The following is a 26928-nucleotide window of genomic DNA, read 5'->3' as shown; positions in this document are numbered from 1 at the left end:
CACTAACCTCTTTAGTGCCACAATCACATTGCTCTCCAACTTCCACAAGTTCATTGCCACAAATTGATTGTCTTCCTTGGACAACCAATTTTGAAACAGCTTGATTCTGAAGACATTCAAATTCAGGCTGTGAAGCTATACGTTTAAATTCATCCACACTGCACTGGCTAAAAAACTTTACACCATGGGAGTGTCTAAAATTAAATTATATTCTTTAAATATATGGAATAAACAGTATCAAAATAATACTCTTAAAAATAACACTTCATTTTATACAACCTCAGTTACAGAAAAATCTAAAAATGAGAGGAGTGCTTTTCTTTTTAATACAAGTCATAAAATAGTAAGTTAATTTCTATTGTAATTTATTATAATAGAAATCTAGCAAGTCAAAGTAACATGAGTTAGAATTTAAAACACGACAGTGTTTGGTGCACAGAAGATCTATTTAAGTATAGCTCATTATTAATTATTTTTATTATTGTCAACATCATAATTATAATTATAATAAGGAGCACTAATTATTGAGAATATGAAAAGAGTTGAAAATTTATATGGAAAACTGAAGAAATAAAAGATAGTTGTTAGTGAAAAATCAATACATGTTCCTTGGTAAAAATCAATTAAAATATCTTAACATTAAGTATATAAAATGTGTAAGCCTTAGAGTCTTTTTTATTTTTAAATTTTTATAATTCTAAGTGTACTATTGAATGAGTTTTTGTTTAATTTTGTAACAATCACAAACTTAGAGAAATGATACAAATATAGCTCAAAGAAAAATATTTTTCCTGAAACAGTTAATGGTAAGTTGCCATTGGAATGTTTTATAACCCTAAATATTTTAATGTATAACTCTTAAATAGAAATGAATTCTCCAAAAAGAGAAACTTTAAAACTAAGATATAATAATATGTTATTAACTAATTCTAAATTTTCATTTAGAGTTTTTCTTCAGCACAATATTGTAACTTTTATAGCAAAAGAATAAAGTTTGAAAATAACCATTGCATTTAGCTCTCATGCTTACTTACTCTAGTCACTTATTTTGTTTTTTGTTGCTGTTGTTGCTAGATATTATAACACTAAAAGTTTTAATATTACAGGATGATTATTTGGTAAAAAATATCATTCAATTTCAATTTAGGAAATGTTCCCTCATAATTAGACTGAGGTTCTGCAACATTTATTAGCAAAAGAGTTTTGCTAACAAACGGCACATAATTTCAATTTGTTATATTACTGATGAAAACTACTTTGATTAGTTGCTTAAAGGAGTGTCTGCCAGTTTTCACTCTAAAATTACTTTTTTTCTTATCAGATAATAATTATTTGGAGAAAAGTGCTTTGGTTTTACATAAATATCCCTTTTCTAACTTTTCAGTTTATTCATTCACATATTTATATAGTTGTAGGATCATGTTTTTCTATTAAACTAAAGGATTATAATACATTACTATCATTAGTATTTATGACATTCAAATGGTCACATACATATTTGGCTATAAGGAGTCCCTTCAAACTGGCTTCTGTGTCTCTGAAAAATCTCCATTAATTCTTTGAATATTACCTTATTTTTTTTTTTTCTGAAGTTGGAAACGGGGAGGCAGTCAGACAGACTCCCACATGCGCCTGACCGGGATCCACCCAGCATGCTCACCAGGGGGCGATGCTCTGCCCATCTGGGGCATCCTCTGTTGCAACCAGAGCCATTCTAGTGCCTGAGGCAGAGGCCATAGAGCCATCCTCAGCGCCCGGGGCCAACTTTGCTCCAATGGAGCCTTGGCTGCAGTAAGGGAAGAGAGAGACAGAGAGGAAGGAGAGGTAGAGGGGTGAAAAAGCAGATGGGCACTTCTCCTGTGTGCCCTGGCCGGCAATCGAACCCGGGACTTCTGCATGCCAGGCCGACGCTCTACCACTGAGCCAACCAGCCAGGGACCACCTTATATTTTGACACAAGATGTTTAGGCTCATTTGTATTTTCTGTCCCTTGACCCCAGAATCAATCATTTCTCAAAGGTGCCCCAGGTCTTGCTAGTGGAGAATAGTATTTTTAAAATATTATGTGGGTGCTAAACATCCTCATTGTTTTTAGATTTTTTAAGCACAGAGAGAAATGTCATACCAACATCTTAAGAAATATTCAGTCCCTTTACTCTCACCTGAAATTTGCAATATCCCCATCAATTTATGTTCCTATAATGGCATGAGATTAGTGATATTAGTCAATGATTTTTTGGGCTCTCAGGTCTGTAAGGTTTTTAGAAGCCCTACTGTGTTGATTTTATTTCCTCTTACAGTGTTACTTCATGCAGGTCTTTTTTTCTTAGTGTATTGGCCTCACCTGCTGGTATCTTTGGTACATTCCAGTTTTGGAAACAGAATAATGATTTTGCTTTTTTTGTTTGTTTTTCTAGTTTTACTCTATATTTTATGAGAAAATTGGGGGAGACTAAAAATACTATGCTGACACTATTACCATTTAACTTCCATCCTAATCAAGTATTATTCACTTGCTTACCCTGAAAAGTATAAAACAAGTTCTTCACATGACCAAATTCACTCCTCCTCTTTCAGATCCCAACATAATTATTTCCTAAATTGCTTTATATCTCTAATTCTTTTTTTAAACAAATTTTATTTACTGATTTTATGGAGAGAGAAAAAGAGATCAATTTGTTCCAAATTTATGCATTCATTGGTTGATTCTTGCATATGCTCTGATCAGGATCGAACCCACAACTTTGGTGTATCAGGGCGATGCTCTAACCAACTGAGCTAGCTGGCTAGGGCCCTCTCCCTTATTCTTAAAACACAGTCCTCCTTAGGTAAAGCTTCATCCTGTTTTGGTTCTTATATTAATGTTTTCTTCCTTTCTATGACAAGTATGCAAAACTTCATCTTAAGTCACGTTTTTTCAACTTCTTTCTAAGTGATCAGTTACTGGTTACCTCCTGGACTTCCTCTGACTCATTGTTCTTTAGCTTCATTGTATTCTACCTTCTTTTCCTCATTCCTTATATATATATTTTTTTATAGTCCCAGATACTTCTTTTGTTTTTCACTTTTATCCCCTTCCCCCGCAATCTCTTTATTCTAGTCTATTAAGTTTCTCAAGCTTCTTGCTAATCAAGTATCATTCACTTGCTTACCCTGAAAAGTATAAAACAAGTTCTTCACATGACCAAATTCATTCCTCCTCCTCCAGGTCCCAACATAATTATTTCCTAAACTTCTTTATTAGAAAGTTTCCTCTCCTCATGTATTCCCTATTTATTTGCTTCTTGGCAACTATCATAACATGTTTTTTGTTTGTTTATTATACAGCCACTTTTCAATTTCTGTCCCTAATAGACTAATATAAGAAATTTAGAACTTATCTATCTTGTTAACTATTGGTAAGACAAACACATACAATCTTGCTACCCAGTCAATGTTCATTATATATTTTTTAAAGGAATAAATAAATTATTATGTCAAGACTCTAGTAAATCCCAGGAAGTCATTATCAACAATTTCTCTCTAGACTATAACACTGAATATAGATATATTAAGCACATTTTCTACAATATTAAATAGTTACTTAATAACCTTTAAATAAACACATATATATTTAATAAAAATCTCCTTACTCAAGTTATATTGCAAGTGATTATACATCAAGGACTGCTACAAACAATTCCTAAGAAAAGATATAAATTTGATAAATAATAATATCTTACATTGTTTGAGGATTCATAATGCATTTAGTGTCTAGACACTGACAGTTAGAGATGTCATCATATGTTAATCCCAGATTAATTCCAAGCAACTGTGCCATAAGAACTGAAAATGCCTCTAAAGTTATCTTCTTTGGATACTAAATACAGAAAAAAGAAAGAAAAAACAGAAAATGCTGCCTATGTTATTTCTTTACCCCTTTTATCATTTCAATAAATAATATGTGGCATACTACCTAAATGCAAATACAAATTTAAAAAAATAGTATTCCAAAGCTCAATATTGTTTAGAAATATGGAAAACAGAAAAATGGTAAATTTTGATGGAGTTTATTTTGAAAATATATTTTTAATCCAAATGGCAGTGTCATGTAACAAATAAAATTAATGCTATACTGCTCACAAAAATTAGGGGATATTTCAAAAAGAACATGAAATAATAAAATATTCACTAATTTTTGTGATCAATATATTTTATTTTTTATTATACATTACTGATTATATTAAAATAACTCCAATTTTTTTTGAGGAGAATAAGCATTGTTTCAGTAACTATGATTTTTTCAGTAAACACTTGAAAAAATTAAACAAATTCCTTAGGGTTGAATTAGCAATTGTTTTTTATTTCAGAAATAGTTTAGGAGAGAAAGTCAAATTAATATTTTTTGAAGGCAGAATATTATAACACCTTGAAAGTGACATTTATTTTGTTTAAAAAAAACTTGAGAAGTAGTAATGTCAGAAAGTCATAAAACCCTGACAACCAATGATCTTTTAACTATCTGCATAGTTTTTCTTTTTCCATAATGTCAGAGAATTGAAATCATATGGTATTTAGTCATTTCAGATTGGCTTCTTTTGCTAATGACTTAAGTTTCTTCCATATCTTTTAGTGATTCAATGGATCATTTTTAATCACTAATATTCCTTAATATAAATATACCCTTGTTTGTTTTTCTATTCACCTGCTAAAGGACAATTATAAATAAAGCTACTCTAAACATTCAAGTGCAGGTCATTATGTAGATTTAATTTTTCAAGTCATTTGGGTAAATACCATATGGTAAGAGTATGTCAAATTTTTTGAGAAATTGCCAAGCTGTTTTTCATAGCAACTGTGCTATTTTGCATCTTATAGCACTTGGTGTTGTGTTTTACACTTCCAGTACAATGCTGAGTAGGAGTGGTGGACTACATTCTTGCCTTGTTTCAGATCTTAGTGGCAAAGCATTTAGTTTTTCACCACAAAGTAGTGAAATTAGTTAAAGGTTTTATGCAAATGTTCTTTCTCAAGTTGAGGAGGTTTCCATCTGAGTTTGCCATGTTTTTTAATCATAATTGGTGACAGACTTTGTCAAATGCTTTTTCTAAATCCATTGATTTGATCATATGATTTTTCTTCTTTAGTCTATTGATGGGATAGATACATGAAATGATTTTCAAATTATGAACCAACCTTACAGATCAGAAATAAATTCCAAGTAAAGATGTAAACTACTTTTTTAAGTTCTGTCACTGAAAAATACAATAAATGTACTTATAAATTCCCTGTAGGATTCAAAAGCAGACTTGATCAGGCAACAAAAGAATGAGTCTTAAAGATAGGTCATTTAGAATCACTGAGTCAGAGGACAAAGAAATAAGATAATGAAGAAAATAAAAAGAGCCTGTGGACACTGATAATAAGACTACTATATATATGGATTATGAGAGTCTTATAAAGAAAAGTGTTAGAAAGGGGCAGAGAACTTAAGTGAATAAATAATGGCCAAAAAAAAACCAGAAACCTGAGGCAGAAAATAAATGTACAGATTCAAAAAGTTCAATAACTCCAAGTAGGATAAATCCAAAAGGAATCACTCAAACATGCATTCTAACTATTAACATAACACATCAAACTAGTAAAGGCAAAGACAGAGAGAGAATCTTAAAAGCAGCTGGAGAAAAGTAACTTGTCACAGAGGGTCATGCATCACTTAATGACTGGGATACATTCTGAGAAATGTATCATTAGCCAATTTCATTGTAGTGTAAACATCATAGAGTCCACTTACAGAAACTTAGATGCTATGGCTTACTACACACCTAGGCTTGATGGTATAGCCTATTGCTCATAGGCTACAAACCTGTACAGCATGTTACGGTACTGAATAATATAGGCAATGTTTAGATATACAAATGCCATATCTAAAAATAAAAAGGCACAGTAAAAATACAGTATAAAAGGTAAAAGCTAGAGCACTTACCATTAATATAGCTTGCAGGATTGAAGTTGCTCTGAGTAAGTCAGTGAGTTAGTAGTGACTGAATGTTAGTAGTGACTGAATGTAAAGGACTAAAACATTACTATACACTCTATAAACACAGTAAAATATTTCAAGTTACAATAGTATCAAAAAGAGTGAAAAACTTAGGACCAAACACAGAGGTGAAAGACTTGTGCATTGAAAGCTAAAAAATAGTGCTGAAAGAGATTACAGAAGACATAAATAAATGGAATGTCAATGTCCATGAATTAGAAGACATAATAGTTTTAAGATGTCATTAATAGCCAAAACAATCTTAATATTCAATGCAATCTCTACACAATCCCAACAGCATTTGTTGGCAGAAATAGATATATAAAAAAAACAAACCTAATCTCAAAATTCTTATGTAATCTCAAGGGACCTTGAATAACCATACCAATTATTAAAAAGAATAAAGTAGGACCCACATTTACTAATTTTAAGACAGAGTACAAACTAAAACAGTGTGGAACTGCCTTAAAGAAAAACCTATAAATCATTGAAATAAAACAGAGAGCCTAAGAATTAATCCTCATATATACACATATACAAATTATTTATGAAAAGGGACTACAAAATGATGAAGAGATAATCTGTTCAATAAGAATACTGAATAGAGAAAAGATAAGTCTTTTGAATAAATGGTGATGGGAAAACCAGTTTCTGGAAAACCAGAAACCCACATGGAAAAGAATAAAGTTAGGCCCTTATATTACACCCTATGCAAAAAGTAAGTAAAAATAGATTAAGTATATAAAAGTAAGACCCATAACTATAAAACACCTATAAGAAAACATAGAGGGAAAGTTTCATGACATTAATTTTAACAATAATTTCTTGGATATAATGCTGTAAGTGCAGGCAACAAAAGCAAAAATAGACAAATGGTACCATATCAAACTTAAACTTTTTGTGTTTCAAAGTACACAAAAACAGAGTGTGAAGGCAACTTATAGAATGAAAGAAAATATTTGCAAGTAATATACCTGATAAGGGTTTAACATCCATAATAGAAAGAATGCCTACTACTTAATAACAAAAAAATCAAATAGCTCAATGAAAATATGGACTAAGTATTTAAACAGACAACTCTCCAGAGATTATATTAAAAAGCCAAATTGCATATGAAAAGATGTTCGATATCACTAATAATCATAAGAATGCAAATCAAAACCACAAAGAGTACCTCATACCAATTAGGATGAGTGCTATTAAAAAACACAGAGAATAAGTGTTGGTGATGTTTTCATACAATATGAAATATTGGAATTAGAAAATGATGTAAGAAGTGTAATGGTTCCTCAAAACATTAAAAATAAAATTACCATATGATATATCAAACCCACTTCTGTGAAGATAAACAAAATAATTGAAATCAAAGAGATATCTGGACTCCTATTTCATTGCAACATTATTCACAATAGCCAAGATATGGAAACAACATAAAGTGTTCATTGACAGATGAATGGATAAAGAAAATGTTGTATATACATGCATGCATGCATACATATATACATACAAGGAATGTATTCAGTCACAAAAATAATGAAATCTTGCCTTTTGCAACAACATAGATGTAGCTGGCTGGTAAAATGCTAAGTGAAATAAGCCAGATAAAGACAAATACTGCATTATCTCTCTTGTATGTGGAATCTAAAAATGTCATATTCACAGAAGCACAGAGTAGAATGGTTGTTGTCAAAGGCTAGAGAGTTTGGAAAATAGGGACATGTTGTTCAAAGGATACAAAGTTTCAGTTATGCAAGATGAAAAAGCACTGCAGATCTGTTTCACCAAATGTAAATAAACAACACTACTGAACTGTATACTTAAAAATAGTTAAGATATTATATTTTATGTTAAATGTATTTTATCATAATAAAAATCCTTTAAAATCATACCACTTCAGTTTAAAAATCTATAAAAAAGCATTTTCTAAAAATCTGTCAATATAGTATGGTAGGTATACTATATGTACTTTCTTTTCTTGGAGTGTATATTAACTTTCAAAATAGCATATTATCTACCAAAGAGATGGGAATAAAATGCATACCAGCGCAATTCCTGCAGCAAGTTTTGGATTGCATGCCATTCCATGATACGTTGCTCCCACATAATTGGTATAATTCCTGTAACTGAATAACACAATTTTTTGTAGATAAATGTATTTTAAATTATTAATAACTTAATGATCTCTTTAAGAATTGGATTCTTTAATAGAGTTATGTTTTCTTTAAAACATAAATATTATAGGCCCTGGACAGTTGGCTCAGTGGTAGAGCATCGGCCTGGCGTGTGGAAGTCCCAGATTTGATTCCCGGCCAGGGCATACAGGAGAAGCGCCCATCTGCTTCTCCACCCCTCCCCCTCTCCTTCCTCTCTGTCTCTTTCTTTCCCTCCTGCAGCCAAGGCTCCATTAAAGCAAAGTTTGCCGTTTGCCGGAGCACTGAGGATGGCTCCATGGTCTCTGCCTCAAGCATTAGAATGGCTCCAATTGTAACAGAGCAATGCCCCAGATGGGCAGAGCATTCCCCTCTGGTGTGCATGCCAGGTGGATCCTGGTCGGGCACATGCTGGAGTCTGTCTTTTGGCCTCCCTGCTTCTCACTTCAGAAAAACAAACAAACAAACAAACAAAAACATAAATATTATATCTCATGTCTAATGTGTTTAATCATTTTGTGTATGAGGAATCTCCCATAGTTCTTCCAAAGTTAGCTTCTAAAACATACTTTAATATTATTTGATACACATCCCAGAATCCAGCAATGCACAATACTTTCAAAAAATTAATCAACGCTGTTGTCACTCCTGGATAGATATCATTCTAAACTGTAAAAGTCAGAATAGCTCGTTGCCATGATTTGCACACAGCAAAACCTTAAAGTATATAAAAATGTTGGATTGGAGGACAAATAGAGAAAGAGACAGAATATACAGGAAACTCACTAAGAAAAAGTGAGATATGATATACAGACCCTCCTCACTCATTTTAGTTCTCAGTTAATGTTGCTCTTGAATTCCCAAACCTAACCTTAGAACCCATAGGAGACACCAATAGATTTCTGAATGTATTCAATAGACTTGCTTAAGACTTCAGAATTGTGTTTTTGTTTTATTCCATCTAAAATAATCAAATTTTTAAAACAAAACTCTATATAAAGTCTTTTGAAAGATTCAGTGCAAGTAATTAAATAGCTAACACTTAAGTCAATATAGAAATACCAGAAAGTAACCACATTTCCATTTTAACATTTTGTATTGTAACAACTCTATACACAATTACTGCAGTCTGTCTATTTATTTATATTTTATTTAATGTTAAAATAATAGTTTCAATTATTTGCATCTAAGAAAATCTTTAAACCCACATAGGTCCATGTTTATCCCAAGATTGTCTATATTTTCTAGTTCATTACATTTCCATAAGTAAATAGTCCACTCTGAGAATAATGGCTTTCTGTGATTTATCATGTTACCTTGTTATCCGATTTTTTAAATTTTGCAACTGTATTCATACACTTTTTGTCATTATACATAATAGATTTTGTATATAATTTTCATAATAGATTTTTTATATAATAATCCCTACATCAGTACAAATAAGGAACTTACATTAATAAGAATGCCATATCATGGGGTCTTTGAAACAAAAATTTATCTTTCCATGACACAAATCTTTCCAGTACTTCATCAGCATGCCCATCAGATAAAATCTTATTTTGATCTGACCAGAGCTCCAAATATGTTAACATGACAGTCACTTTAAGCTGGGAAAACATCTGAAGACAGAAGACACATGATATACAGTTTAGGTAATCACATCTATAACATTACATCACTATACATAATGTTAATACATTCAATTTACTATATTTAGAGATGAATTCTATTGGTAGATGATACTGGTTGGTAAGATTATACTTTTTATAAAAATGTAAATGCTATTTTTTTTTACAGGGACAGAGAGAGAGTCAGATAGAGGGATAGATAGGGACAGACAGACAGGAATGGAGAGAGATGAGAAGCATTAATCATCAGTTTTTCGTTGCGACACCGTAGTTGTTCATTGATTGCTTTCTCATATGTGCCATGACTGTGGGCCTTCAGCAGACTGAGTAACCCCCCGCTCGAGCCAGTGACCTTGGGTCCATGCTAGTGAGCTTTTTTGCTCAAGCCAGATGAGCCCGTGCTCAAGCTGGCAACCCCGGGGTCTCGAACCTGGGTCCTTCTGCATCCCAGTCCGACGACACTCTATCCACTGCGCCACCACCTGGTCAGGCTGAAAATGCTATTTATACAAATAATATTATTGCATTAATAGATATGTTTCTCATTTAAAATATGAAATACAAATACTTACAATGTTGATAAGACCAAAGATATGGATAACTTTCTCAGCTGCAGCTGACACATCAGAGCCCATATAATCATACTGAAAGACAAATTCTGTTTCTTAGGTACCAGTGAATATTACTAAATTACCACATTTTTTATAGATATAAAATGTTACAATAAGTGCCTAAGTGAAAGGACAAAAGCAAAATTAAGACTTGTTAACTGCTTTATAATTTGGGGGCATAAATCTTGAATCTTTACATATTAATCGATAATTTTAAAATGATAGGGTTTTGATTATCATCCTGTTTACATATATAGAAATTAAAGGTCAAATCCCCAGTAGGGACTGCCGCTGAGTGAGATGGATGGTAGCTGGAGATCTTGAGGTAGTAGATTTTAAAGTGACTAGGCACAGACTCACTCACTCCTAAATTCATTCTCTCTGAACTCCAGCAGGAGGCAGCAACTTGAAAAAAAGCCAAGGACATACAGGGAGGAGCTAAATCAACTAGCTTCAGGGTGAGGCTTGGTGGGCAAGGGTCAGGAGTACTCTCTCTAAGGAGGAAGTGAGGGCAGACACCATCGTTCCTTTGTTGAGCTCTTTCTCCATCAAGCCCACAGGCATGCCCAGGTGCCAAATCTGACTTCTCCATTAAATTGGCTACCACCCTTTGCCCCATTCTGGTAATTCCCTGAGACCCTACATCAGACTCACACACCCTGCCTGAACCTCCCACCGTGGCTTTTTCACACAAGTGGCCTTCTGAACACTTTCTTAAAATCTTTCAAAGGTTCAGAAATTCCAAATAAGCAGCAGCAGTGTCACCCCAATGAAAAGGAAAAAAAACCACACATAGTATCACTTAGATAAGTGTTTTTCAACTGTTGGTCTGCGGAATGGTGCCAGTCCACCAGAAATTTTATGCTTGTCTGCAAAGGAGTTAACCAAGGTTAACAGCAGACTGGAGGTTGAAAACCACTGACTTAATATTGCATTGTCCACTGCAATGTAGTTAAGTTACATTAGACTTAATAAAAATTATTTCGACAATGTTATTTTTACTTAGATGGCTCACTCTATTGTGGTTATAAAAGATAATGATCCTATAATATATAAATTTATACTGGGTTAAAAAAACTCCATTATGCAATTAACAACTTACTTTCAAGTGCATAGAGCACAAGTGATAATGGGATATGATATTTATAAATCCGAGTAAAGAAAATATAGGTGTACTTTGTATTATTCTTATTCTTGCAATATTTTTGGAAATTTGAAACTATATTTGAATAAAATATTTAAAACTAAAGTTGAAATAAAGGTAACTTAGATGAACAAAACCTGAAGAAAATTCAATAGACTAAACAGAAATATCAGAAACAGAGACCTAATAAAAAAAATAGAGCTTTGGAAATGGTATGTGGAAAAAAATGAAATACCTTTCCTTAGATTCTTTATACAACAATTGAAAATTTAATTCAAAACAATTTATTTTGTGGTATATAACACATGGAGGAGTAAAATATAATAACATCACAAAGGTGTTAAATGGAATTGTATTGTTGTAAGGCTCTTACATTATATATGAAGGAATACTAACATTAATTGTAGATCATGATAGGTAAGGAATGTTCATTGGAACCTCTAGTGAAACCACTGGAATAAGGAAGGGGAATAAAAAAGTATAGCAGAAAAAAAAGACAAGATAAAAATAAATGCTAAAATAACCCACTCATCCAAGTGTAGCAAAGGAGGAACAAAGTAGCAAATAATTGACAGAAAAAAATAGAACACTAATAGCAGAGTATACTTCAACCAGAGCCACAGGAATCAGCACTTTTGATAAACATAAATCAAGTAAATCTTCTAAAGAAAAGGCAGGAATTATCTGACGGGGTAGAGGAAAAACTACTTATCGATATACTGTTTACAGAGTCATAATTTTAAGATAGGTCAATTGAACACAAAAGGAATGAAAATAATAATCATAGGATATTATTAAAAACTTTTTAGTTTTTTTTTGCATAATGACATTTACATTGAAAATGCCTTCTGTTATTAGAATAGTAAGAAGGTATACAGCTAACTAGAGAGAAAAAGTTATCTAGACTTAATTGTAGCAACCTCACAGGGGTGGATGCGGCATAGCATAACTCCAATGTTTGTAATCTTGGTTTGGGGCCAAATAGCATTATTCCCATGAGACACAACAACAATAAAAATCTAAATGTCCCCAAAGGGCATTAGTTAATAAAATAGATTACATTAAATATATTAATTGGACAATATGTAAACATAAGAATAAACTTGAAATAACATTATGTGAGACAGCAAAAAACAGTTTATAAAATAGCAGATATACAAAGATACATAAATATACACATATGTGTGAAAATTTATTAAATACAGAAAATGTGTGCATATACATTATATACATATATAAATATGTGCATACACATATTTATCTCCTGAAAAATAAAATTATGTGTATTTTTCTTTTTTTTTCCATCCATTCTTTTCATTATTGTTTTAATTAAAAATTATTTAAAATCCAAATATTTCCTTTTATGAACAAAATCTAAAACATTATAGCAATTTATTGAGAGACCTCATGGAAAAATATCAGAAGTAATGGAAAAATCAAATTTTTTAAACTTCTTGTCCATATGGTTTTGTTAAAAATTTCCATAATTAAATGAATCATTCTTCTCATTATTAAAATAAGGAACTTCTACCAGGGAACTGAAGTGTTTACACGCACAAAATAATCTTACAAAAGAAAATACTCAATAACAAAGACCACCAATTGAGTAATAATGAAATAACTTGTTTTAAAATGTAAATTTCACCACAATTTGGGTTGGATTCAGAAATATCTTTAGCTAGCTATACTCCAATAAGTTATAGTGTACTGAAGCCTTCCATATATATAAAGTTATACATTGTTACTAGAATTTACACTGATTTACATATCAATATCATAAATACTGGTCCCCCTATTTCAATGTAGAGGCAATTGACATTTCTTTATATCCTGCTGTACAAAGATACATATTTTGAACACAGTCAAATATATCAGCATTGCAAAGAAAGAATATTCTTTTTCTTATTTGTATTTAATCATAAAACAAAGATATGATGAAATGTATCAATAATGCATACCAAGGCTTTATCCATAATAATCTGTATTTTCAGAGTTCTTTTCAATAGTTCAACATCTGTTTTTTTCTGTGAAACAGAGAACTTGAATTAAGACATTTTTTAATTCTTATATTGTTTGTAATTATTATAGATATATATACAGAAAGGCATATATTGAGATATAAATTAATATAGAAATATAAAGATATACAGATAACAGAAAAAAAGGATGAATTATGACTGAGTAAATAAGCAGGTAAGATTCCAAATATTTTAGAAGCATATCAGAAACTTTTACTTTTTATTCTTAATAATTAGAATCATCGAAATAAAAAGTTACTGCAATGAGGGAGAACCCACATTTCCTTCCTCTCACAACCTTCCTCTATGATCCTCCTCCAACCTTCTAACAAACTACCTCTATTCTTTCATTATTTTTATACTTTAATTTATATTAACTTTTTGTGGCTTACACTCAATACAATGTATCCATTTTAAGTATACAGTTGTATGCACTGGTATTAATGAATATAGCCATTTAACCATTCTCATAAGTAAGACTAAGAATATTCCCATCACCTTCTTCCAAGTCAATAGCCCACATGGCTCAAGGCAACCAATGATCTGCTTTGTTTTAACTTACGTTACAATGATCTATTATAGAATTTTTTATAACTGGAATCATATGGCATGCACTAATTTCTATCATTCATCATTCATCCATGTTGTGATTTTTAGTAATTCATTAGTCTTTTTTTTAAGTACTGGGCCATTAAAGATATACATTGCATCTTGTTTGTACATTTACTTGTTGATAATTTGGTTTATTTAGACATTTTAGCTATTACAGATAAAGATGTTATCAATATAATGTACAGGTCTTTGTGTAATTTTTCCTTTCATTTTTCTTCATACTTAGAAATTAAATACCTGAGTCTATAGTAATTGTGTGTGTGAAGTGGTACAATAGCATAGATTGCTTTCTAAGTCATTTAATGATTCTGTTTTTTTACCAAGAATAAGTGCCAATTGTTCCACATTCTTACCCAAATTCGATAGTGGTTCTAACTCGAGAATTATTGAAAGAATTGGAAAGACAGATTATATGTAAAGCTCTTAAAATAATATGTGGCACCCACAAGACAGTATGTAAATATAAAATAATATCAACATTGTTTTTCATTCACTTAGGATTCTGTATTTTCCTCTATTGTTTGTAATTATATTCATTCATTTTTTATTATTTCTTTCAATTATTGTTTTATTTTAGAGTACATGCAGTTCTTTCAAGTCAAACCTTTCTGGAGCAAAAAGAAAGATTAGTGATTTACATTACACTTTGAGTTACAGTAAAAGAAATGGCCAATTATCAGAGAATGATAAATTCTCCCTCTCCAACAGCAGAGATATCAATGAGAGGCAGGTGGCCAAACTCATCTGTATAAATGGGGAGACATACTCTTTTCCCTTTACTCCTAACCAGATTCATGCAGTCTAAAGGGCGATTCTTAGAGAACTTGAGTGAAAGTCAGGAAAGGACTCAACCCAAATTTCATCCTCCTTGGTATCTAGATGAGCAAGACATAGGCTTTATGTTACACTATTGAGAGCTGCGCATTGCTTCACAATTTAATGGTATTTGACCTAATAGTGATTTTCATGAACAATAGTTTGAGGACAGATGCTTACACAGTTCCTCTATCTTCTCATCTGGTTGAAAGTTCACTGTATTTCATAACTATATTTTGTGAATCTGTGATTTTGGCTGGCTACCCTTCTCCTTCATGATGAGATTAGAGTCTCTATTTTTCTATTTAACTCTGGTTTTCTTTGTTTCATACATCAGGAAAAACATTTCACAAGGAGGAAAGAACGGTTTCAATCAGAATAATCTCATTTATGTAGTTCTAGCTGGATACAGAATCATAGACTGGAAATTACTTTGCCTCATTTTAATGAGTTGGGTGGGTGCTGCCGTTAAGCTTCCAGTATGGTTGCTGGGAAATTTCATGTCATTCTGTAACTTATTTATGTAAGGTATTTTTTCATGTAAGACTATTTTTTTATAACAGTTGAGAAACTCCAGTAATTCTGAGAATTTTTCTTGGATTGTTTTCTGATTTATTCAACTGAATGTTCTCCGGTATGACTAGTACTCCCATTGTAGCACCCATATTTATATTTTAATATAAGTTCTTATCCATCAAATTTCCCCATCATTTGTCTTTGTACTTTACTTTCTGGAATTTTATTTTGTAAACTTTATATTGAGTTTTTACATTTTTATTATTATTATGTTTTTAATTTCCAAGGATTTTTCATTGTTGATTATTATTTTTAAAATAGCACTCTCCTTATTTTGTAGATGAAATATTTTACTTTACTTCTCTAAGGCCATTGTCATTTTATTTTCTTCATCTTCTATATTTTTTGGTGTCTCAACCCTTAAAATTTTAATCTTTTTTATGTCTCTATATTTCATATAAAATTATTTCATCATATGTCTGCTGCCCCTTCATATTAGTAACTGAGCTTATTCCAACATCTGTGACCATATATGCAGTTTAGGAGCTATTGTCTTCATAGAGGGTAATTTTTCTGGGTTGTTTGTTGGAAAAAAAAAACAACTGTTGTCAATGTGGTCAGCTTTGATTCTTTTCGCTGATCTGATTTTCTCCTGGAAAAGCATCCTTGCTACAGTTCTTAAAATGTGTAAGTCTGATTCCCAATATCCCGTGTTAACCAGTTGCACTAGTTTCAATATGGTATTTCTCATCTACTGTGATACATGATAGAACATTAGTGCCTGGTTTCCCCTTTTACAGATCCCAAAAAGAAATAGCCTTTAATTATCTATCAGTCTACAACAGAGACAATTAGGGAAGGAAATCAGAATTTCAAAATACTCTTATTTTCAACCAATTCTCTTAGTCGATCCAACTTTAAAATCACATGGTAAGGTATTTGGACAAGCAATTCCAGAAGTGTTTGAGTTGTGCTGCAGTGTATATCAAGTTTCCCATACCTTATCCCAATTGCCAGTTTAGGGTTTAGGTTATTAGGGTTTAACTCAGTTAGTCACCTCTGCTATTCAATTCCCAATGTTATTACTCCTGTTCTGTTTGTGTTTATATGTTTATTCCTTTTTTAAATGCTTTTTTACTTTAGTGGGTTTTTAGGAAAGGGTAGGGGTAAATGCATGTGACCAATATGACTTTTTTAACAGATAACTCTTACTTGCATTTTATTTTATTTTTATTCTATTTTAAAATTCTGGTTATAATTAGGGAAATGTTTAGTTATAATGAAGGTGTTCACCCTATTTATGTAAGTTTGCATTCACTTTTAATAATGTAAACTGTGCCTAAAATGTAGCTTTTACATTATTTTTTTCTGTTTTTTTTTTTTAATCTGTTATATGGAAAATGCTCATTCTGCTTGTGCTAGTTAAGGCGTTAGCACATGTGAAAGAATGCTTAACTAAACCCACGTATTTAAGCCTATCAACTTCAGAATGAAAAGCTACTGAGTTCCTCTGTGAAAGAACAACATTCAAAAACACAAACTAACACCCACTTATCTCCATTCTTGTATGGATAACCCTGGTTTCTTTCAGCTTCTAAAATTTTTGTCTCTATTTTACTTTATTATTGCACTTGCTTTTATACCTGAACTTTTCTAATTACTTCCAATTACCTTGCTCCGCTACATTAGAAAATATGGTGAGCAATATTAATATTAGTAGGAGCGATATTTATTGATTATTTATATTTCTCCCCATGTTATTTCCATTTATAAACTTATCTATCTGTCCTGTGAAATAATTGTAAGAATTAGGCATAATTTTTATTATTGGCTTTTCACAGATGATAAAGTTTAAACACAGGGTGGTTTTGTTACTCACCCAAGTTCTGTGGTTACAGACCTACAGACTTGGATTTTAAACCGAGGCAGCCAGGACTGTATGTTTTCTCTCTTCCAACGCCTTTCTTATTGCTGATTCTTTGGAGGGAAACGGCTGCAAGTGCAGTGTTATTTGTCTTTCCCAAAGCATGTTCCCCCTCAGGTTTTCCCCTGCCACAGAAGACTGTTCACGGGATCTTTTAAAGGTTTTCAATCTACTCTATGTAATAAAACTTTTGTCCTCAATTGTGTCCAAAGTTGTACTACAACATGTTGGTGGCTTCCAGAAATGGCATAAACGTTGTGCTCATATCTTAGTTGCTTTAAAAATAAATTTTTTGTCTCTATATAAATGATGTTTTGTCATTTTTATGGTTTTCTGAAAGGGAAGTTGTATTAATTTGTATTGGAACCAATATCTTTGCCAAAATAAATAAAATCAAATTAGAGCAAGAGTGAAGTGGAGATTATCATAAATTAAATTCCAGTTTCATTTATTGCTATTTGTTTGGCTTCTCTTTAACATGATTTCCAATTTAATGAGAACATGTGGACAGGGATTTATTTAACCACTAATGGTAAAATGTAAAATTGTATAAATATTCTTAAAGAGGGAGGTAAGAAAATTAAGTAAAAAAACTTGGAAAATATACTTACCCTTAGATTGCAAGTATTTATAAGCAAAGCATGATTGTTCAAAAATTTGGTACATTTATGAAGTTTATTTCTTGATTGAAGCAAAATTATAGCTATGCAAAATATGACATAATTCTATAAAACAATAAATTTTAAGTTTATGCATATATATATATATAAGTATAATAGAGTATACATTAAAATAATTGCAGCCTGATCAGTGCTGTTGCAGTGGATAGAGCATCAACGTGGACACTGAGGTCCCAGGTTCAAAATCTCAAGGTCGCCAACTTGAGTGCAAGTTCATCCAGCTTGAGTGTGGGGGTCTCTGGCTTGAGCATAGGATAAATAATATGACCCCATGGTCACTGTCTTGAGCCCAAATGTTGCTGGCTTGAAGCCCAAGATTGCTGGCTTGAGAAAGGGGTCACAGGCTTGGCTTGAGCCCCTGGGGTCAATGTACGTATGAGAAGCAATCAATGACCAACTAAAATGATGCAACTACAAGCTGATATTTCTCATTTCTCTCTCCCTTCTTGTCTCTCTGTCTCTCTAAAAACTTAAATAAAAATAATTGAAGTTGGCCCTGGCCGGTTGGCTCAGTGGTAGAGCGTCGGCCTGGCGTGCAGAAGTCCCAGGTTCGATTCCCCGCCAGGGCACACAGGAGAAGCGCCCATCTGCTTCTCTACCCCTCCCCCTCTCCTTCCTCTCTGTCTCTCTCTTCCCCTCCTGCAGCGAGGCTCCATTGGAGCAAAGATGGCCTGGGCGCTGGGGATGGCTCCCTGGCCTCTGCCCCAGGCGCTAGAGTGGCTTTGGTCGCAACAGAGCGACATCCTGGAGGGGCAGAGCATCGCCCCCCGGTGGGCAGAGCGTCGCCCCCTGGTGGGCGTGCCAGGTGGATCCCGGTCGGGCACATGCGGGAGTCTGTCTGACTGTCTCTCCCCATTTCCAGCTTCAGAAAAATACAAAAAAAAATAATAATAATTGAAGTTGATGGCACAACAGCATTTACCTCTAAACAATGGCATTATGGTCCATTCTTAATTTTAGTAATTATGAATATACCTAATATTTTAATCAATGTTTAAAATATTATTTAATTAAAAATAATTAATGTAAAATAATTTAATTAAGTAGATATATGCATTATCTTAATAGTAAAAATGAAATTTCAAAGAAACATGCATGGTTATATCATTACAATCTATGCATTTTTAAATCCACAGTTATAAGTAGGTATATTAAAAGACTCAGTCCATATTCCAAAATTCGAAGAACAATTCTAGACAATAATATTGGAACAACCTCTCAATTTTTTTCAACTTTAAATTTTCTATCAAAATAATACTACTTTTACAATGAAAATATATGTATTAGAAAGGAAAACACTGACAAAATAATAAGCAGCACATTTGGGTATCATTCTATTAGTAGGATGCAAATTCAGTAACGATGCAACTGTGTATATACTCATAAATATAACTTGCATAAGAAAATGTAAGAATGTGTGTTTATATCTATTACATTTCCTAAGTTTTATATAAATATTTTCATTTATATAATATATTCATATAATACTTAAAATAAATAGCTTATAAGAGAAAGTTTTAATATAATCAATTTTTATATTTGTTTCCTAAATGTAACACATTTCAATGTAAATAAGTTTATCAAAAGTAGCAAAGTGAAGATTTAAAAAAATAGTAGCTTACTTCTGATTTCACAAGAATCCTGTAGGACTGATCTACCATTTGGGTCATAGGATAATTTTCTTGTAAGGAGAGAAAATCTTTATTGTTTGTTATTTGATAAAGCATATGTTCATACGTAGCCGCCAATTCCAATGGTTCAATACCATAACTGACATTCTCCAACTGTAATAATCCCCTGAATATTTAAGCAGATGGAAAGACATAATGGAAATTAATATAGATATCTCACTGAGAAATATAAATCAACACTAAGAACATTTTATAGAAATCTGATAGTGATTTTTATGGTCTAATATAATCTAAGAATTGTCCCATCTTACTCAAATTTACTTTCAATCCAATTTTATACCTTCTGTCTATTATGGCATTTACCAGTCAGTGTGGTTCTAGCGTGGTTACTAAATGTGAATATTCTTATACTGTTGGGTTGTCTGAATAAATTTTAGGACTGTTAGCCTAAGAAAGAGACAAGAAAACATAGAAAATGATAAGAGGAAGATGAGAAAAAGATAGAATATGAAAAGAAACTCAATCAAAGCCTATATTTTCTTAAATTTCTAAAAATTAAAGGGTTACAATTAAAGGATTTCTAAAAATTAAAGTATTATCAATCATACACATCCCTGAAACATGCCATTACCTGAGTCCAGAACAAGTGTTAATTGTCACAGCCGAATTTGGAATTTCTTTGGCATACCCTTGATAAAAGCAATGCTCCTAAACAGAGGTAAATTAAAATACATTCAGGAACGAAGTAAATTTTAGTTTTATTCTAAGTTACTAGACACGATGAAACATGCAGATTTAGCCACTAAACAATATTATTCAGCAGATATCCCAATTTTTAATCTATTTACAATCTCTTCATCTAAAACTTCTTCTGCTTATGAATCCCTCTTAATAATGCTTGCTATAATTCTAAATTCTGCAATTTTGACAGAAGCTTTTAGAATTGAAGGACAGATAAAGATCTTCCTAGCCAAGAAAAAGCTAAGGGTGTTTTTCACCACCTAACTAATATTACATGAAATGCTAAAGGGTTTTCCTTAAGAAGAAAGAGAAGAAAAAAAAGATTAAAAATGTAAGCAATAAAATGGCAATAAAACATAATCAACAATTGAATCTAAAAAAAAAAAACAAAATAAACAAATAAGTAGAACAGAAACAGAAAAAAGAATAAATCCTATTGTAAGGTATAAGATTTAACTGATGGTAAGGTATAAATATTGGCTCATAAATTATAACCCAAATCCTACACTAACACAAGATGTTAGTAATAGGGTAACTAAGGGGTTGGGAGGGTATAGGAGAATTTTCTGTACTTTCTACTTCATCTTTCTTAAAGCTAAATTTGTTAAAAATAATAAGGTATATCAATTTTTAAAAAAACATTACTGAGGAAATAAAAAGGAAAGCATGGTCTAGATGAAATGATTCACAGTACATACATTTTTACTTATTCTTAATATAAGTTTTATTTTTCAATTCCAGTTCACATTAATATTATTTTGTACTAATATTAGGTGTACATCATAGTAGTCATACTTTACAATGTGTTTCTCTTGATATTTTTAGTACCCACCTAGCACCATACATAGTAACTACCATTATATTGACTATATTTTCTATGCTGTACTCTACATTCCTGTGATTATTTTGTAACTACCAATTTTTACTTCTTAATTCTTTTACTTTTATTACTCAGTCCCTAACCTCCTTCCCTTTCGGCAATCATCAGTCTGTTCTGTATTTATGTACAGTACATATATTTTAGAAAGAACTTGTATTGAAGATATAAATAAAGCTATTACAACTCAGTAATAAAAATATATATAACTAAATTAGAAGCGATTAAGAATTTTTGATAATATAAATTAATTATAAAGCTACAATAATCAAAACAATGTGGTACTATAATAAGAAAGATATACAGACCAATGCAATAGAATTAAGAGCTCAGAAATAAACTCATCCATCTATAATTAATAGACTTTTACAAGACTTCCAAGATTATCCAATGGGAAAAGAATCATCTCTTCATCAAATTGTGCTAGGAAAATAATATCCATATGCAAAAGATAATATTAGAACATTATTTCACACTATATACAAAAATTAAGCCAAAAAGGATCAAACATCCAAGTATACGAGGTGAAACTATAAAACCCTTGCAAAAAATTATAGGGGTAAATATTCATAAAGTTATATATGGCAATGGGCAATAGTTTCTTAGACCTGATACCTAAAGCATAAACAACAAAAATAAATAAATAAACGAGTTTATTAAAATTACAAAAACTCTTACACATCAAAGGACATTATCTAGAAGAGATAACTCATATAGGAGAAAATATAATCATACAACTGATAAAAGTCTAGTGCCCAATTCAACATCAAAAAGAAAAATAACAACTTAAAAATTCCAAAAGGCTTAAGTAGACATTTTTCTAAAGTACATACACAAATGTCCAAAAAACACTTGAAAAGATGCTCAACATCACTCATTAGAGAAATGCAAATAAAAACCAAAGTTAGTAACTACTTTATATGCACTAGAATGACTAATTAAAAATGAAAAATAATAAGTGTTAGGGAGATGTGGAGTAAATGGAACTCTTGAACATTGTTACTGGAAATGTTAAACGGTGCTATCAATTGGAAAAACAGTTTGGAGGTTCCTCATAAAGTAAAATAGAATTATTATATGACCCAGCAAATCTATTTCTAAGCATATACTGGAAAAAAATTGAAAGGTTTTTTTAATAAAAATTTGTACACAAATATTTATAACACTAGTCAAAATAAATGAATGAGTGAACAAACAAACAAATAAATAAGTAAAGAAATAAATTTTTGACAGTTTTATTTTTTCAGTTGCATTTCTTGACTGTATAGTCTATAATGGCTAATTTGAACTAATTAAAAAATTTAATTTGACTTTAATTGTGATCACCCCACTTGTTTCTTCTGTTACCCTACATTTTCTAAGATATTTTTCTCTTTAATATTTTACCACATTGATCATCCTTAGTTCAAACTCTCATCTCCATGAACTTTCATAGCATTAGTCTTCCCAGGTTCTCCCCCAATATTCTTTTAGAAATTATTCTCTTCTTTTCCCTTAAAAGTCTAGTGATCTTTAGAATCAATCCTGTTCCTTTGTTAATATGTGCTATTAAAAATTTAGTATTATAACATTCTATCCTGTGAATTTGCTAATGCCTCTTAAGCTTCCAGAGATACACTTCCATCCGTAACTATTTGCTTTTTCTCAAAACTAAGCTTAACCACTATCCCTTCCCACTGACAGCAGCTGAACACACCATGCTCCTTGCCTAGCAACAGCTGCTGCTACCTCCACCTGCACTGGTGCCAGCAGCTGTTGTAGCTACAAGCTCTTCCCAAAGGAGGTTTCCTGAACTCTACACAGACTCAGTTCCAGACCTTGCACCCAGTCAGAGAAAATGATCCTCATGAGATGGGATTTCCCAACATCTCCAACTCTAAGCAGTGACAAGTAACCCAATTAGATTCTTTTTTTAACTGAGACACTAGCAGAGATAAAATGAAAAGTGTATTGACTTCAGAGGCTGAAGAACAGTCAGAGAAAAAAACTCTCCATCTCATAGATTTTTCATCACCCAACCCCACCTAGCAATACAAGTTGGCCCAGCAAAGTACCTTATAACACTATAGGCTGCAACAGCAAAGATCCAGCAGGAACTACAGCAGAACACAAAATAATAATATCAAAAGACAATTTAGAAGATAGCTAAATTGTCACTGAGACAACAGAACACACTAAATCTACACTTAAACTGGATGACCGCTTTCAAATTTAAATGATTTAAATGTCAAGCATACAACTGAAAATCACATACTATACCAAAACCAAGAAAATCATAGCAAAAGTGATGAAAGATAACAAATTGATGCCAATATTGAGATGAGCCACATGTTGAAACTGTCAAGACAAAGATTTTTAAATCAGCTATAAAAAATTATTTCAATAAATAATAAAATAAAATTCGGGTCAAAAACAATGGTGGATTGGGAAGCCCCAGCTCTTCGATCCTCCAACAAACACAGTAATTTAGCAACAATTCACAAACAAATTCCCTTTATGAGAAAATCAGGAATTAATTGAAAGCTTCCTGTACACCCTGGAAGGATGCAAAATCAGATTTATCAAAGCCAGTAGGGAGACTAGGGATATGCTTTCACCAGAGACTCTGCCCCAAAGCACTGCCATATGATTAGAAAGAAATCCTCTAGATCACAGCTTGACTCAGGGGAGGAAAGCAGTTTGTTCACAAGTCTAGTGCCGGATCTACTGTTTCTGAAGGGCTACCCAAAGAACTAGTATCTGTAACTCTAGTTCTGGAGCTCTGATGAGCTCAGCAAAGTCTAGCCACCCAGGCAACAATGGAGATGATGGCTACTAGACACCACTGATTTATCTCCAACTTCACTCTGCACAGAGCAAGCAGATGAAAAAAATCCCAACTCTCTGCTTCCTCTTGGGGTTTTAAAGGGTTGATCCATGCATGCAGTGCCTCCACTTCACCAAAATTACCCAAAGAATAAGCATCTGTTTCACCAATCCTGAAGCACTGATGGTTCTGGCACAATCTAGTTGCCAGAGAAAGAACATAGGAGCAGCTTGGGATGATAAATCTGATGATCTTCCCTCTTGACCAATACAGACAGAGAAAGGAGGAAAAAATAGGCGCCTGCTTAGCCCTGAGGATGGGAAGTTGTTAGGAGAAGTCCTCAAAATCTCTTTCCAGGATGCCTTGTGAGAGTCCTTTTCTGTACCCCCTCCCACAAAGTGAAGACTGGGAGAGCCTTTTATAAAGCAGACACCAAACCCTGGAAATTAATAAAACCAAAATATCAAGAAAAGATGTCTCAAACAAAGGAATAAAATAAATCTTCAAAACTGACCCTAATGAAATGAAGTTAAATGATTCACCTGACAGAGAATTAAAAATAACTCTCATAAACATACTCAGTGAGACCAAGAGAACAGAAGAAAGTAAAAAATTTCTGATCAATGAAAGACCTTATGAAAAAGATGAAAAGACAAATTGCAACATGGGAGAAAGTATTTGCATAACACATATCTGTATTTAGCATATATAAATTGCTCAAAACTTAACAATAAAAAATAACGAATCAAACTAGAAAACAGTAAAAGACATTTAATAGCTATTTCACAAAAGGGGGACAAATAGCACATGAAAATACATTTAACATCACTAGTCATTAGGGAAAGGCAAATCAAAATTACATGAGACATCACTACATATCCATCAGATTGGCTAAATTTTTTTTAAAATCTTGAATAATGATCAAATAGTGGCAAGAATACAGACACTCTGTCATACATTGCCAGTGGAAATAGTAAAATAGTTATTCTATTGGTATATTGGTAATTTCTTTTAAAATATAAACATACTTATAATATATACCTGAGCATGTATTCCAGAGGAATAAAATGTACATTTCATCTAAATTATCAATTTTATTGGTGTAAAACTTTTATAATACTCCCAAATATTTATTTTTCTCCTATGACTAATAATATCTCCTTTCATCCTTAATATTGATGGAATTAGTGTTTATTCTAGAGAAGTCTTAATTTAGAGTTATTAATTTTTAGTCCTTTTAAGGAAACAATTCCCGGGCTTTAGTATTTTCTATTCTTTTTCCTTTTCCTTTCTCATTGATTTCTGCCCTTATGTGCATTATTGCTTTCCTCAACAATGTTGTAGCCCTTTATAGAATATTGCCTTTCATACTGGAAGGTGATTAATTTAATGGTAACCCTTCTTACTCCTGTCATTGCTGGGCCTTAGGTTTTGGTTTGAAGAATGGAGGTAATAAAAATCTCTCATTCTAGTCCCTTTCTCCTAAGGATTAGTCTTTCTGGTCTTAGCTAAATGCCCGTTCACACTACTCTGCCTGGGCTGAAAAGTCCATTGTCTCCCAACACTCATTGACCTATAGTGGTGATTTTCAACTGGTGTGCCACAAGACTTTTTAAAACATGCAGTACTTAACTATATATTTAGTCAGGGGCATTGACCTCTTTTCTTTAGACAGACAATTTATAAAATGACAACAGCCAACACAACAATAATGGTCTGTTGTGAGTGAATCAAATTATAACTATTTTTTTGTCAGATGGGCAAAAAAAATTTTTTTGGTATGCTGTAGAATTTTAGTAATTAGTTTATGTTTCATCAGATGAAAAATGTTGAAAATCACTGACTTTTAGTATCATCCTCATTTTATTCTCTATCCTTCACTAGAGCCTTACCCAGCATATATGTAGCCTAAACCTCACTCAAGTACATAAGATATCTCCCCTCTCCAAAAGCACATACACCCAATTGACCTTTTTCATCTCTGGTCCTGTCTTGTTCAAGGTCCAGCTGCATCAGCATCCTTGAACTCCAACCTCTTAGAGGTCTGCTTTATTCCAGCACCCTATGCTATGCTTAAGAAATTATTCCCAGAGGGCCAAGTTGAATGTGAGGCTCACCCTCTACATGTCCTTTCATGTCTAAAAACAGGTACCTCATCTACAATATTTTGTTCTGCTTTCTACTTATAGATAATGGGTATGACAGATGCTGTACTAGTTACCATATGTTTGATCTCTCAGTTGCAATAAAGAAATAGAAACTGACTAATCACTATTCAAACATTTGTTTCTTCCAAATTATATGTTCTGGCAAAATAAAGACCTTATAAACTAAAGTTAACTTTCTAAAAATTTTCTTGACTACTGCCTGCATTTTTCAATACAGTTCAAATTCCCATGTTTCACATGTGAACATATTTAGTTTCTGTACCCAATATGCTTTTGTGTCCTCATTTTCCCAGTGGTCATTCCATAATTTCCACCATTACCTCCACCACTCACATCCTATGATATATCAATTTAAACTACTCAGTGTGTTTAGGGGTTTTATTACTTCTTCATCCATTTGTTGTTTATTTCCTCTCAAACTCCCACAAATACTGGTTTAAATGACCTTCTTGGATAAGTAATTCTGAATTTTAAATTTAAAAAGTAGTTGTTCTGTTCAATATAATTGTATTGTAATTAACACATTATATTTAGATTTGTAATCTGTTTTCCCAATAATTCTGTGGAGTATAAAACATTCCTTTTCT

The 26928-nt window shown here is 32.2% G+C and overlaps 1 protein-coding gene across 1 annotated transcript in view; it reads right to left on the bottom strand.

The window, feature by feature from the left end:
* Nucleotides 1-26928, bottom strand: part of LOC136404134 (A disintegrin and metallopeptidase domain 3-like) — a 189509-nt gene that overhangs the window by 27473 nt on the left and 135108 nt on the right. Inside the window, exons 14-21 of the mRNA XM_066383596.1 lie at nucleotides 20381-20457; nucleotides 19741-19915; nucleotides 13511-13576; nucleotides 10370-10441; nucleotides 9622-9788; nucleotides 8061-8142; nucleotides 3723-3859; nucleotides 8-194 (exon numbers count right to left, since the gene is read on the bottom strand). Of these exons, the coding sequence (XP_066239693.1) occupies nucleotides 8-194; nucleotides 3723-3859; nucleotides 8061-8142; nucleotides 9622-9788; nucleotides 10370-10441; nucleotides 13511-13576; nucleotides 19741-19915; nucleotides 20381-20457 (963 nt within the window). The remainder of the gene's footprint in view (nucleotides 1-7; nucleotides 195-3722; nucleotides 3860-8060; nucleotides 8143-9621; nucleotides 9789-10369; nucleotides 10442-13510; nucleotides 13577-19740; nucleotides 19916-20380; nucleotides 20458-26928) is intronic.

Source organism: Saccopteryx leptura, chromosome 4 (assembly GCF_036850995.1).
Source record: "Saccopteryx leptura isolate mSacLep1 chromosome 4, mSacLep1_pri_phased_curated, whole genome shotgun sequence".
Taxonomy (NCBI): Eukaryota; Metazoa; Chordata; class Mammalia; order Chiroptera; family Emballonuridae; genus Saccopteryx; species Saccopteryx leptura.
This window is presented reverse-complemented; position numbering and strand designations above follow the sequence as displayed.